Source organism: Phocoena sinus, chromosome 2 (assembly GCF_008692025.1).
Source record: "Phocoena sinus isolate mPhoSin1 chromosome 2, mPhoSin1.pri, whole genome shotgun sequence".
NCBI classification, from domain to species: domain Eukaryota; kingdom Metazoa; phylum Chordata; class Mammalia; order Artiodactyla; family Phocoenidae; genus Phocoena; species Phocoena sinus.
In genome coordinates, this window is record NC_045764.1 from 16,368,008 (window position 1) to 16,380,889 (window position 12,882).

The 12,882-nt window shown below is 36.6% G+C and overlaps 1 protein-coding gene across 31 annotated transcripts in view; it reads left to right on the forward strand.

Annotated features, from left to right (window-relative positions):
• Positions 1-12,882, forward strand: part of CCDC7 (coiled-coil domain containing 7) — a 295,714-nt gene that overhangs the window by 103,753 nt on the left and 179,079 nt on the right. For 24 of the 31 annotated variants that reach the window (XM_032621413.1, XM_032621412.1, XM_032621420.1 and 21 more), the window contains 2 exons: positions 1,019-1,264; positions 2,074-2,146. The exons of 4 other annotated variants lie outside the window; for them this stretch is intronic. In XM_032621413.1, the coding sequence (XP_032477304.1) occupies positions 1,019-1,264; positions 2,074-2,146 (319 nt within the window). Of the gene's footprint in view, positions 1-1,007; positions 1,265-2,073; positions 2,147-12,882 lie in introns of those variants that run through there. 3 more of the 31 variants (XM_032621418.1, XM_032621424.1, XM_032621441.1) reach the window with 3 other exon arrangements.

Genomic DNA, 12,882 nt, shown 5'->3' on the forward strand with positions numbered 1-12,882 from the left:
CCCAGGGTGGCTGTGGGCTCAGGGCATCTTAAGGCAGCTAGTGGGTATGTCCCTGCCTGGCTAGTTACTTGGCCTGAGAACCTTGGTTCCAGTTCTGACAGACTGGTGGCCAGGGCTGGGTCCCAGTGCTAATAAGCTAGAGGGAGTATTCCAAAGTGACATTTGTTCTACCAGTGTCCATGTGGTAGAAAGAGCTCCCCAAAATGGATGACACCATTTGATGTGTCCCCCATGGTGAGCTCCAATTTCCTCCTGACTTTCTGGTAGGCTCTCCAAGATCAGCAGGTGGGTCTGACTCAGGCTCCTTTCAAATTATTGCTTCTACCATGACTCCTGGACCACGTGAGATGGTGTTTGTGCCCTTTAAGAGTAGAGCCTCTATTTCCCATAGCCTTGTGACTTTCCCGAAAGTAAGCCCCATTGACCATCAAAGCCAGATATTCTGGGGGCTTGTCTTCTTGGTGTAGGACTCCTGGGCTGGGAAGCCCAGTGTGGGGCTTGGACCTCCTGTTTCTCAGGGATAACCTCTGCCATTGTAATTATCCTCCCATTGTGGGTTACTCACTTGGGGCTATGGATCTTGACTGTACTGTGATTCCGCCCCTCTGACCTGTCTTGTTGTGGTTCCTTCTTTGTATCTTTAGTAGAAGATCTTTTCTGCTAATCATCCAGTTTTTCTCATCAATGGTTGCTCTATAAATAGTTGTCATTTTAGTGTGCCCATTAGAGGAGGTGAGCTCAGGGTGTTCCTACTCTGCCATCTTGGCCAAGCTGAGCCTCTGTGTGCCTTTTAAAACCCAGGAGATATATTATCCTTAGCTTGTTATCTAGCATCAATTTCACATTTGTATTACTATTACTGAATAATTATAATTGCTTATTTACTATTCTTATAGATTATGAAAATGATTCTTTAGTTACAAATAAATGTTGTTCATATAATCTAATAGCAGATGTTTCGTAATTCTAAAGCTCAGAGAAGGAAAGGGCTAGCCCTGCTATTTCAGATCTTTCACAGATCCTCAAGTCTCAAGATGGATCACCTTTTTTAAACACTTCAAATGAAATTTTAACTGATGAAGATCTGTCCCATCTACTTTCATCAAAGACCCATGATAAATCACTTACAAGAATATTATTGAGCAAAGAAATTCAAAATTCACAGTCTGTTGGAACATTGCTTCAAGGGAATGAAACAGCAACAGCATCATTCATTTCACCCCCTGTTGTCAAAATGAAGACTCTGGCTGCTGACATCTCAAAGGCAAGATACAGTAAAATAACTTGAAAGCTACTTATTTTAATTGCTATACTCCTTCAATATTTTGAATAAATGTTAATTAAAAACATCAATATTTTCTTATTTAAGTGGAATAAAAAGTTTGTCTTTTGATACAACCTGTTTTATATTTAGGATTTTTTTTTTTTTTTTTGAGGTACGCAGGCCTCTCACTGTTGTGGCCTCTCCCGTTGCGGAGCACAGGCTCCGGACGCACAGGCTCAGCAGCCATGGCCCACAGGCCCAGCCGCTCCGCGGCATGTGGGATCTTCCCGGACTGGGGCACAAACCCGTGTCCCCTGCATCGGCAGGCGGACTCTCAACCACTGCGCCATCAGGGAAGCCCTAGAAAATTCTTATTTTAAAATTTGGGGAAAAAGGGAAATGATCAAATTGCTGTACATATTTAACATATATTCACAATTTTTTTATCATGGAAGTTATTAAAGTGGCCTTATAAAAATAATTTTTTAAAGCCATTTGAGTTTCTCTAGAGATTGAATCAGGTGAAAATATAAATCTAAACTAGAATCATAATAAAAAATTATTAACATGATGTATTTGGAATTATTTATGAGGAAGAATCACAATATTGCTTGGTGGGTCCCTCCACACCATTAAGTGTTCCCAGATGTCTCTCAGATCCATTAATTGTTCTCATTTTTAAATTTGATACATTCAGGAAATAATGAAAAGTAAAATGTTGCTGTAATGACATTGTAGATATAAAAGAAGGTAATTAGAGTTCTAAGATGTATGATTTTTAATTACTTATTTTAACTTTTGTAATTAAGGCTGATATTTTAGAAGAGAATTTACGAAGTAAGATTAAAAAACAAACTTACGAAGAAGCAAGAGAATTTCAAGGTAAAAAGATTTTCTGTTTTGTAAGATAAAAATGTTAATGATTGTGTGTTCCCATATTATAAGTAAATTACTAAATGTAATTTAATAATAAGTAACATTATAACACACACATATATTCTTTTCTTTTTAAATCTATTTTATTTATTTATTTTTGACTGTGTTGGGTCTTCATTGCTGTGCACAGGCTTTCTCTAGTTGCGGTGAGTGGGGGCTGCTCTTCATTGTGGTGCACGGGCTTCTCATTGCAGTGTGCGGGTTTCTCATCATGGTGGCTTCCCTTGTTGTGGAGCACAGGCTCTTGACGTGTGGGCTTCAGTAGTTGCAGCACGCGAGCTCCGTAGTTGTGGCTCACAGGCTCTAGAGCACAGTTCAGTAGTTGTGGCACATGGGCTTAGTTGCTTCGCAGCATGTGGCATCTTCCCAGACCAGGGCTCGAACCCATGTCCCCGCATTGGCAGGCGGATTCTCAACCACTGCGCCACCAGGGAAGCCCCACACATATATCCTTTTTCAGATTCTTTTCCATTATAGGTTATTATAAGATATTGAACATAGTTCCTTGTGCTATACAGTTAGCCCTTGTTTTTGGCAGTACACGGGCCTCTCACTGTTGTGGCCTCTCCCATTGCGGAGCACAGGCTCCGGATGTGCAGGCTCAGCAGCCATGACTCACGGGCCCAGCCGCTCCGTGGCATGTGGGATCTTGCCGGACTGGGGCATGAACCCGTGTCCCCTGCATCGGCAGGCGGACTGTCAACCACTACACCACCAAGGAAGCCCAGTTAGCCCTTTTTTATCTATTTTATATATAGTAATGTGTATCTACTAATCCCAAATTCCAAATTTATCTCTCCCTGCCTTTTCTCTTTGTTAACCATAAGTTTGTTTTCCATGTCTGTGAGTCTGTTTCTGTTTTATAAATAAGTTCATTTGTATCATTTTAAAAGATTACACAAATAAGTAAGATCATATGATATTTGTCTTTCTCTGTCTGACTTACTTCACTTAGTATGATAATCTGTAGGTCCATCCATGTTGCTACAAATGGCATTATTTCATTCTTTTTTTATGACTAATATTCCATTGTGTGTGTGTGTGTGTGTGTGGATACATATATACACACCACCTCTTTATCCATTCTGTCGATGGACATTTAGGTTGCTTCCATGTCTTGGCTGTTGTAAATAGTGCTGGTGTGAACATTGGGGTCCATGTATCTTTTTGAATTAGAGTTTTTGTCCTTTCCAGATATATGCCCAGGAGTGTGATTGCTAGATCATATGGTAACTCTATTTTTAGTTTTTGAAGGGTCCTCCAGACTGTTCTCTATAGTGGCTTTACCAGTTTACATTCCCACCAACAGTGTAAGAGGGTTCCCTTTTCTCCACACCCTCTCCAGCATTTATTATTTGTAGACTTTTTGATGATGGCCACTTTGACTGATGTGACATGATACCTCATTGTAGTTTTGATTTGCATTTCTCTAGTAATTAACAGTGTTGAATATCTTTTTCTGTGTGTGATGGCCATCTGTATAACTTCTTTGAAGAAATGTCTATTTAGGTCTTCTGCCCTTTTTTGATTAGCTTGTTTGGTTTTTTGATATTAAGCTATATGAGCTGTTTATATATTTTGGAAATTAATCCTGTGTTGCTTGCATCGTTTGCAAATATTTTCTCCCATCCTGTAGGTTGTGTCTTCATTTGGTTTATGGTTTCCTTTACTATGCAGAGACTTTCAAATTTAATTAGGTCCCATTTGTTTATTTTTGCTTTTATTTCCATTACTGTAGAAGACAGATCCAGAAAAATATTGATGCAATTTATGTCAAAGAGTGTTCTGCCCATGTTTTCCTCTAGGAGTTTTATAAATAGTATCCAGTCTTACATTTAGGTCTTTAACAACATAATGATTTGATATTTGTGTATATTGTGAAATGATCACCACAATATGTCTAGTTAACATCCATCACCATGCATAGTTACGAAACATTTTTTCTTGTGGTGAGGACTTTAAAGATCTACTCTCTTAGCAAACTTTCAAATATTCAATACAGTATTTTAATTATAGTCATCATGCTGTACGTTATGTTGTGGTTTTGATTTGCATTTCTCTAATGATTAGTGATGTTGAGACTCTTTTCATGTACCTTTTGGCCATCTGTATATCTTTTTAGGAAAAATATCTATTCAGATCCTCTGCCCATTTTTTAATCAGATTAGTTTTTGTTGTTTTGCTATTGAGTTGTATGAGTTTTTCACATATATTACATATTAACCTCTTATCAGATACATGATTTGCAAATATTTTCTCTCATTTGATAGGTTGCCCTTTTGTTTTGTTGTTGGATTTTTGCTTTGCCAGAGCATTCCAGTTTGATGTAGTCCTACTTGTTTATATTTGCTTTTTTTGCCTTTGATTTTATTGTCAAACCCCAAAAATCATTTCCAAGACCAATGTCAAGGAGCTTACTGCCTATGTTTTCTTCTAGGAGTTTTATCATTTTAGGTCTTACATCAAGTTTTGAGTTAATTGTGTATGGTGTAAGATGGTAGTCAATTTCATTCTTTTGCACATGGCTTTCCAGTTTTCCCAGCATCATTTATTGAAGAGACTGTCCTTTTCCCATTGTATATTCTTGGTTCCTTTGTCATAAATTAATTGACCATATATGTGTGGGTTTGTTCTACTTTCCCTTTTGGCTTGTTTTTGATTTCACTAGTTGTTTAAAAGTGTGTATTTAGATTCCACATCTTTGTGAATTCTCCAATTTTTTTGCTATTAATTTCTGTCTTTTTAATATTTATTTATTTATTTGGCTGCCCTGTGTCTTAGTTGTGGCATGCAAGATCTTTTGCTGTGTGGCATGTGGGATCTTTTTAGTTGCGACATGTGGGATCTTTTTAGTTGCAGCATGCAGGATCTTTTAGTTGCAGTACACAGGATGTTCGTTGTGGCATGTGGGATTTTCGTCACAGCATGCGGGCTCTTAGTTGCAGCCTGCGAGATCCAGTTCCCTGACCAGGGATTGAACCCAGGCCCCCTGCATTGGGAGCACTGAATCTTAATCACTGGACCACCAGGGACCTCCCTTTGCTATTAATTTGTGGTGTCATTCCAGTGTGGTAGGAAAATATACTTGAAGATTTTAGTCTTCTTAGATTTGTTAAGACTTGTTTTTGACCTAACATGTAATCTATCCTAGAGATGGTTCTGTGTGTACTTAAGAATAATGTGTATTCTGCTGCTGGGTGAAATGTATGTACATTTGTTGGACTATAGTGGTGTTGAAATCCTCAACAACTTTATAGAGTTGTTTTCCAGAGACTTCTTTTGTTCCTTTTTTGGGGTCATATTTCCCTGTTTCTTGTTGTTCCTCGACACCTGTGTTGCTATCCGCATATTTGAAAAAACTATTTCCTCTCCTTCTCTTTACAGACTGGCTTTCTATTGTTTATTTTCTTGACTGATTTTCTTTAATTTATTTATTTGTTATTCAGGTATGATTAACATATAAGACTTCTGTTTCCTTTATTTTCACCCTCTTACACCCCCCAGCTTTATTGAGATATAATTGACATGTAACATTTTGTAAGTTTAAGGAATAAAACATGGTAATCATACACACATATGTTGCAAAATAATTGCCACAATAAGGTTAGTTAACACATCAATCATCTGAAATATTTTTTGTGGTAAGAACATTTAAGATCTACTCTTTTAATAACTTTCAAGTATGTAATACACTGTCATTAACTATAGTCACCAGGCTGTACATTAGCTCCTCAGAACTTATTTATCTTTTACCTGGAAATGTGTACCCTTTGGCCAATATCTTCCCATTTCCCCCACTTACAAGCCCATGGTAACCACCATTTTACTCTTGGTTTCTGTGAGTTTGGTTTCTATGATGTTAATATGGGCTTGTCATATAGCTTTTATTATGTTGAGGGATGTTCTTTCTATGCTCAATTTGTTGAGAACTTTTCTTGTAGTATTCTTATCTGGCTTTGGTATCAGGGTAATGCTGACCTCATAAAATGAATTAGGGGGTGTTTTCTCATCTTCAGTTTTTGGAAAACTTTTTGAAGCGTTGGTATTCTTCTCTAAATGTTTCATAGAATTCACCAGTAAACCATCTAACCCTGGGTTTTTCTTTGATGGGAGGTTTTTATTACTGATTCAGTCTCCTTAGTATTAATTGGTTTGTTCAGATTTTCTGTTTCTCCATGATTCAGTGTTGATAGACTGTATGTTTCTTGTAATTTATCAGTTTCTTCTTGATTATCCAATGGTGATGTACAATTTTTATAGTATTCTTATCCTTTTTATTTCTGTGGTGTCCATTATAATTTCTCCTCTTTGATTTTTTATTTGCTTGAGTCTTTGTTTTATTATTTCTCAGTTGAAAGGTTTCTCAATTTTGTTTAACTTAAAAAAAAACAGCTGTTACTTTATTGATTTTTGTATTATTCTTCTAGTCTCTATTTCAGCCTTGATATTTATTTCCTTTCTTCTGATAACTTTGGGCTTGGATTTTTTTCTTCTTTTTCTAGTACTTGTAAAGTTAGGTTGTTTTTTCTAAATATAGATGTTTATTGCTTTAAACTTTCTTCTTAGAACTGCTTTTGATGCATCCCATAAATTTTGGCATGTTGTTTTTATTTTCTTTTTTCAAGATAATTTTTTATTTTATCTCCATTTGTTCTTTGACTCACTGGTTATTTGAGAGTGTATTGTTTGATTTGCTCTTACCTGTGAATTTTCCAGTTTTTCTCCTGTTATTGATTTCTTTTCTGCAACCATTGGGTTCAGAAAATATACTTGGTATGATTTCAGTGTTCTTAAATTTGCTAAGATTTGTTTTGTTACCTATCATATGATCTACTCTGGAGAATGTTCTGTGTGTTCTTGAAAAGCATGTATATTCTGCTGCTGCTATTGGTGGAATGTTTTGTATATGTCTGTTAGAGCTCGCTGGTCTAACGTATAGTTCAAATTCAATGTTTCCTTATTGATTTTCTGTCTAGATGATCTATCCATTGTTGAAAGTGATGTGTTGAAGTCCCCTTCTTCAACAGAACTATTTTCTCTTTTTTCCCTTCAGATCTGTTAGTATTGCTTAACATGTTTAGGTGCTCTGATGTTGGGAGCATTTATATTTATTGTTTTATTTTCTTGATGAATTGACCCCTTTATCATCATATAATTACCTTCTTTGTCTCTTGTTACAGTTTTTGAGTTAAAGTCTATTTTTTCTGATATGAGTATAGCTATACCTGCTCCCTTTTGGTTTCCATGTTGCATAGAATATCTTCTTCATCTTTTCACTTTGAGCCTATGTGTCCTTAAAGATGAAGTGAGTCTCATGGAAGCAGCATGTAGTTGAATCTTATTTTTTTATTTATCCACTCAGCCACTTTGAACATTTTGATTAGTGAATTTATTCCATTTACATTTAAAATATTTATTGAGAGGCAAGGACTTGCTAATGTGTCTTATTGTTTTCTGGTTATTTTGTATTTCCCATGTTCTTTTCTTCCTCTCTTGCTGCCTCCCTTTGTGAATTAATGATTGTCTGTAGTGGTACACTTTGATTCCCTTTTCTTTATTTTTTATGTATCAACTGTAGGATTTTGCTTGTCATTTTCATGAGGCTTACATAAAACATATTGCAGGTATAACAATCTTTTTAAGCTGATAATGTCTTAGCTTTGATTACATATAGAAATGCTACCCTTCTACTACCCCCCAATATTTTATGTTTTTGATGTAACAGTTTACCTCTTTTTGTATTGTGTATCCACTATCAAATTATTATAACTATACTTATTTTTAATAATTTTGTCCTTTAGCTTTCATACTAGAGCTGAGTGATTAACACACCACCATATTACAGTATTAGAGTTTTCTGAGTTTGCCTATATATCTATCTTTATTAGTGTTATTATATGTTCATGTATTACTAATTAGCATTCTTTCATTTCACATTGAATAACTTTTTTTTAGCATTTCTAATATAATGCAAGTCTAGTGATGATTGACTTCCTCAGCTTTTGTTTGTCTGTGACAGTCTGTCCTTCAGTTTTGACAGATACCTTTACCAGTTAAAATATTCTTGGTTGCAAGTTTTTTTTTTCTTTCAGAACTTTGAGTATATTATCCCACTATCTTCTGGCCCACAAGGCTTCTGCTGTGAAATCCACAGATAGCCTTATGAGGACTCCCTTGTATATGAGGAATTTTTTTTTTCTATTGCTGGCTTTAAAATTCTCTATTTGTCTTTGATTTTAGACATTATTTAGATAATGTCTTAGAAATGATCATTTGGGGTTGAAATTTTGGGGTGACTTATTAGCTCATGAACCTGGATGTCCAAATCTCTCTCCAGATGGGAAGTTCTCAACCATTACTTTAAAATAAGCTTTCTACCCTTTCTCCCACTCTTCTCCTGAAATTCCAATAATGCATAGATTCTTTTAATGGTATACCATAGTTCAGGTAGGCTTTCTTCACTCTTTCTTATTCTTTCGTTGTTGTTGTTTTCCTTTTACTGGATAATTTAAAACAATCCATCTTCTACTTCACAGATTTTTTTCTTTAGCTTGATCCATTCTGATGTTGATACTCTTTATTACATCTTTCATTTCATTAATTGTATTCTTCAGCTCCAGAATTTCTGTTTGATTCTCTACTATGTTTTCTGTCACTCTGTTAAACTTCTTATTATGTTCATGTGTTGTTTTCCTGATTTTATTGGATTGTCTGTCTGTGTTTTCTTGTGGCTCACTGAGATTCCTTAAACATTTTTTTGAATTATCTTTCAGGCTAAGTGTAGATATTCATTTCTTTGGGGTTGGTTACTAGAGAATTATTTGTTTCTTTGATAGCGTCATGTTTCCTTGATTTTTCATATACCTTGGCATCTTGCTTTCCTGGCTTTGCATTTGAATAAGCAGGCACCTCCTTCAGTCTTTACTTATTGGCTTAATGAGAGACATACCTTCATATGTCCAATCTGCTTGGTATTCTGGGGCTTTCTCAGGCTTTTTCTAGGGATGTGCCCACTCCACACTTCTTGTCACATTTTTAGGGAGGGGGAATTCTTAAGATTATATGCCTTCTCTCAGTCCTACAAAGCCAGGCTATGTGCTGACACCCTCCCATTTGTTTACTTTCCCCAGAGTGGTGCTGAATGATAAAATTTTATGTGCTTCCTCCCAATATGGCAGAATTGAGGAAGCTTTCTGAACATGCTCACTATCTACAAAGGCTCAATCTTGCTCCCACTGAGTGTACACAAAGTGATCCAGCCATGTGGTGTGTGTGTGTGTCTGTGTGTGAGGTACACTTAGTGTTGATGGTGCCCACGGCAACTTGAGGGTATCCACAGGTGAGGCTTTCCCAGTGGCTTGTGGATGGGCTTCCTGATGATTCCACAAAGTGGTTAGTAGGATTAACATCCCTCTGATGCCTCCAAGAGTCCTGGATGCTGTTCTCCAAGCACCTCCCTACCTTCTAGTTTTTCAGTAAACCTCACCTTTCTGGATAGGGTAAGAAAGAAGTTGGGCTCTTTGGCAGCATCCTGAAGAGCTGGGAAAACCAGTCACTCACTCACATGCTCTCACTTTCTCCCATGGGAGAAATCATAGGCCAAGAAAGTCTCTCTTGGAACTGAGCTTTGCTTCCTTGGAGTGATGTGGTTAAAGAGAAATTAGTCTTCTTATCCTCTTTATTGCATCAAATCTTGGATTTTTGTTGTTGTAGTTGCTCCAACACTGTGCCAGAACTTTTCTGCTATACTCCCAGACTTCCACAAAGACACTTTCATCTGTGGGTAATTGTAAAACTTAGTGTCCTTTGGGGGGAAGAGGGTAGAAAAGTCTTATTTTGCCATTTTGATGATATCACTCCTCTGTTTTCTTATTGATATTTTGTTTGGATGTTCTATCCATTGTTGAAAATGGGTATTGAAATCCACTGTTGTGGATTTTAGTTGTCAATGTTTGCTTCATATGTTTGGAGGTTCTGATATTGGGTGCACATATATTTATAAGTGTTATATCTTCTTGATGAATTGGCCCTTTTACTTTTATATGATGTCCTTCTTTGTATCTTTTGATAGTTTTTGTTTTAAAGTCTGTTTTGTCTGGTACAAGTTTTGTCACTCTTTCTCTCAGTTAGCATTTTTATGGAATATCTTTTTCATTACTTCACTTTCAGCCTGTTTATGTCTTTAAACATAAAGTTATTTTCTTATAGATGGCATATAGATGGGTCTTTAAAAAAATTGATTCAGTTTTTAAAAATTGGTATCTTTCTGTGTGTGTGTGTGTGTGTGTGTGTGTGCGTGAAAAATAGGTATCTTTTGACTGGGGAGTGTATTTAAAGTCATTATTGATAGGGAAAGATTTACTCTGATCATTTTGTTAATTTTTTGGGTCTCTTTTTAGCTTTCTGTCTCTGTTTTCCTCTCTTGCTCTTTCCTTTTTGTTCTATTGATTTTTTTTAAATTTTCATTTTCATTACTTTCTTATTTTTTCCTACATATCTTCTATAGATATTTTCTTTGTGGTTACGATAGGGCTTACATAAAGCATTCTACAGTTATAACAGTCTATTTTATATTGACAACAATTTGATTTCAATTTCACACAATAACTCTACTGTTTTACTCTCCTTTTAATGTTCTTGTCACAAATTATATCTTTTTTATATTTTGTATTTATTAACATGTTTTTATAGTCTGTGTTTTGTATACTTTTGTGTTTCTGTTTAGATTCCATTAATTTCAGTTTGAACGACTCTCTCTGGTATTCCTTATAGGGCAGGTCTAGTGGTGATAAGCTCTCAAGCTTTTGTTTATCTGGGAAAGTCTTTATTTTTGCTTTGTTTTTTAAGAATTGTTTTGCTGGATAGAGTATTATTAGTTGGCAGGATTTTTTTTTCTTTCAGCACTTTTAATATATCATCCCACTCCTTTGTTGTCTTCAGGGTTTCTACTGAGTAATCTGTTGGTAGTATTGTAGGGGTTCCTTGTATGTGAGAAGTCACTTTTCTCTTACTGATTTCAAAATTCTCGCTTTGTTTTAGACTTCTGATGCTTCGATTATAATGTACCTTGGTGTGAACTTCTTTAGGTTTCCTTTTTGGAGACATTTAGGTTTCTTCAAACGGGGTATCAATTTTATCTCCCAGATTTGGGGAGTTTTAAGCGATTATTTTCAAATAAACTTTCTTTCTCTTTCTGTCTTCTTCTGAGACTCTGTAATGTGTATACTGGTTTGTTTTATAATGTACCATTTGTCCTTTCAGTTCTTTACTTTTTCATTTTTATCTTTATTCTTTCTATGATAGGATAATTTCAAATGACCTGTCTTCAAGTTTGCTGATTCTTTCTTCTGTTTTATCAAATCTCGTATTGAACCCCTCTACTGAATTTTAAATTTCAGTTACTGTATTTTTTAGCTCCAAAATTTGTGTGGTGTTTTTTAAAGTGTTTTCTCTCTCTTTGTTAAAATACTCATTTTGTTCTTGCAACATTTTACTGAGGTAGTTAAGAGTTTTTATGATGAGCATTTTGAAATCTTTGTCAGGTAATTCATATACATACATTTCTTTAAGATCAGTTTCTGGAGCCTTTTATTGGGCCATGTTTCTTTCTTCTTGCTCCTTGACACTATGTGTTAATGTCTGCACACGTGAAAAATCTACCACCTCTGTACAGACTGGATTCATACGGAGGAAAACCTTCTCCAATCAGCCAGGCTAGAGGTTCTGGAGACCTGTCACACCTATTGTGTTGATGTGTCTTCCCTGGACTTGTGTATGTAAATTCTTAATTAGAAGGGGTTCTCTTTTTTACAGGAGTTCATGATCTCTTGCTCCCTCTGGTATCTCTCTGCTGTTCTGCAGACCCTGTGGAGCAGCAGCCTACCACCCAACTCTTGTTTGTTGGTTTTGTTTTCAGCAGTCCCCAGGCTTGTAGTGTATGTGGAGGCTGGTCAGTGCTCTGAGAGATACAAGACAGGTAACAGTCCCTTGGCATAGTTCTTTGAAAAGTCTGAACATTGGACATATATTTGAGTCTTCTCCTTCCTTCCCCAGGGAGAATCTTGAAACTGTTTCTCAAATGCATTGTTCTGAGCTGGGGAGAGGAGCTTTGACTTTTGAGTGCATTACTAGTCTTAAACTGTCATCTTTGTTCTTAGTGGTCCCTAAACAACTAGAATATTCTGGGTCCCATTAGTACATCAAGACAGGCAATACAGAAGCTAGGGCCTCAGGCATCCCCCTGAAAAGCTGAAATGTGGGTGAATGTTCCAATTCTTACCCTCCCCAGGAAGAAGCTGGGATTGGGGGGGGGGTTGCCTGCTTGTGTACTAGCTCATATTGAGTATACTCATTGAGTGTATACTAGCTCATATTATCACCTTTGTTCTCAGCAGCTCCCAACCTTGGGCCCTTTCCTTTCAGTGTTGAGATTCAAGCCAGACAGAAACCAGTCCCACAGTAGCCCCCCAAAAAGTCTGAGCTTTGGACACATGTTTTAGTCCTTTTCTTCACTTCCCAGGGGCAAGCTGGGAGCTGACATTTTCCTCCTGATTAGTGGTGCTGAGATAGGAGGAAGAATTATTGCTAGAGGGCGTCACAAATTTACCTTCTGGCTTCTGTGTTGCTGGTTCATCTTCGACCCATTCTGCAGGAACCTCTCACCTGGTCTCTGCATTTCTCAC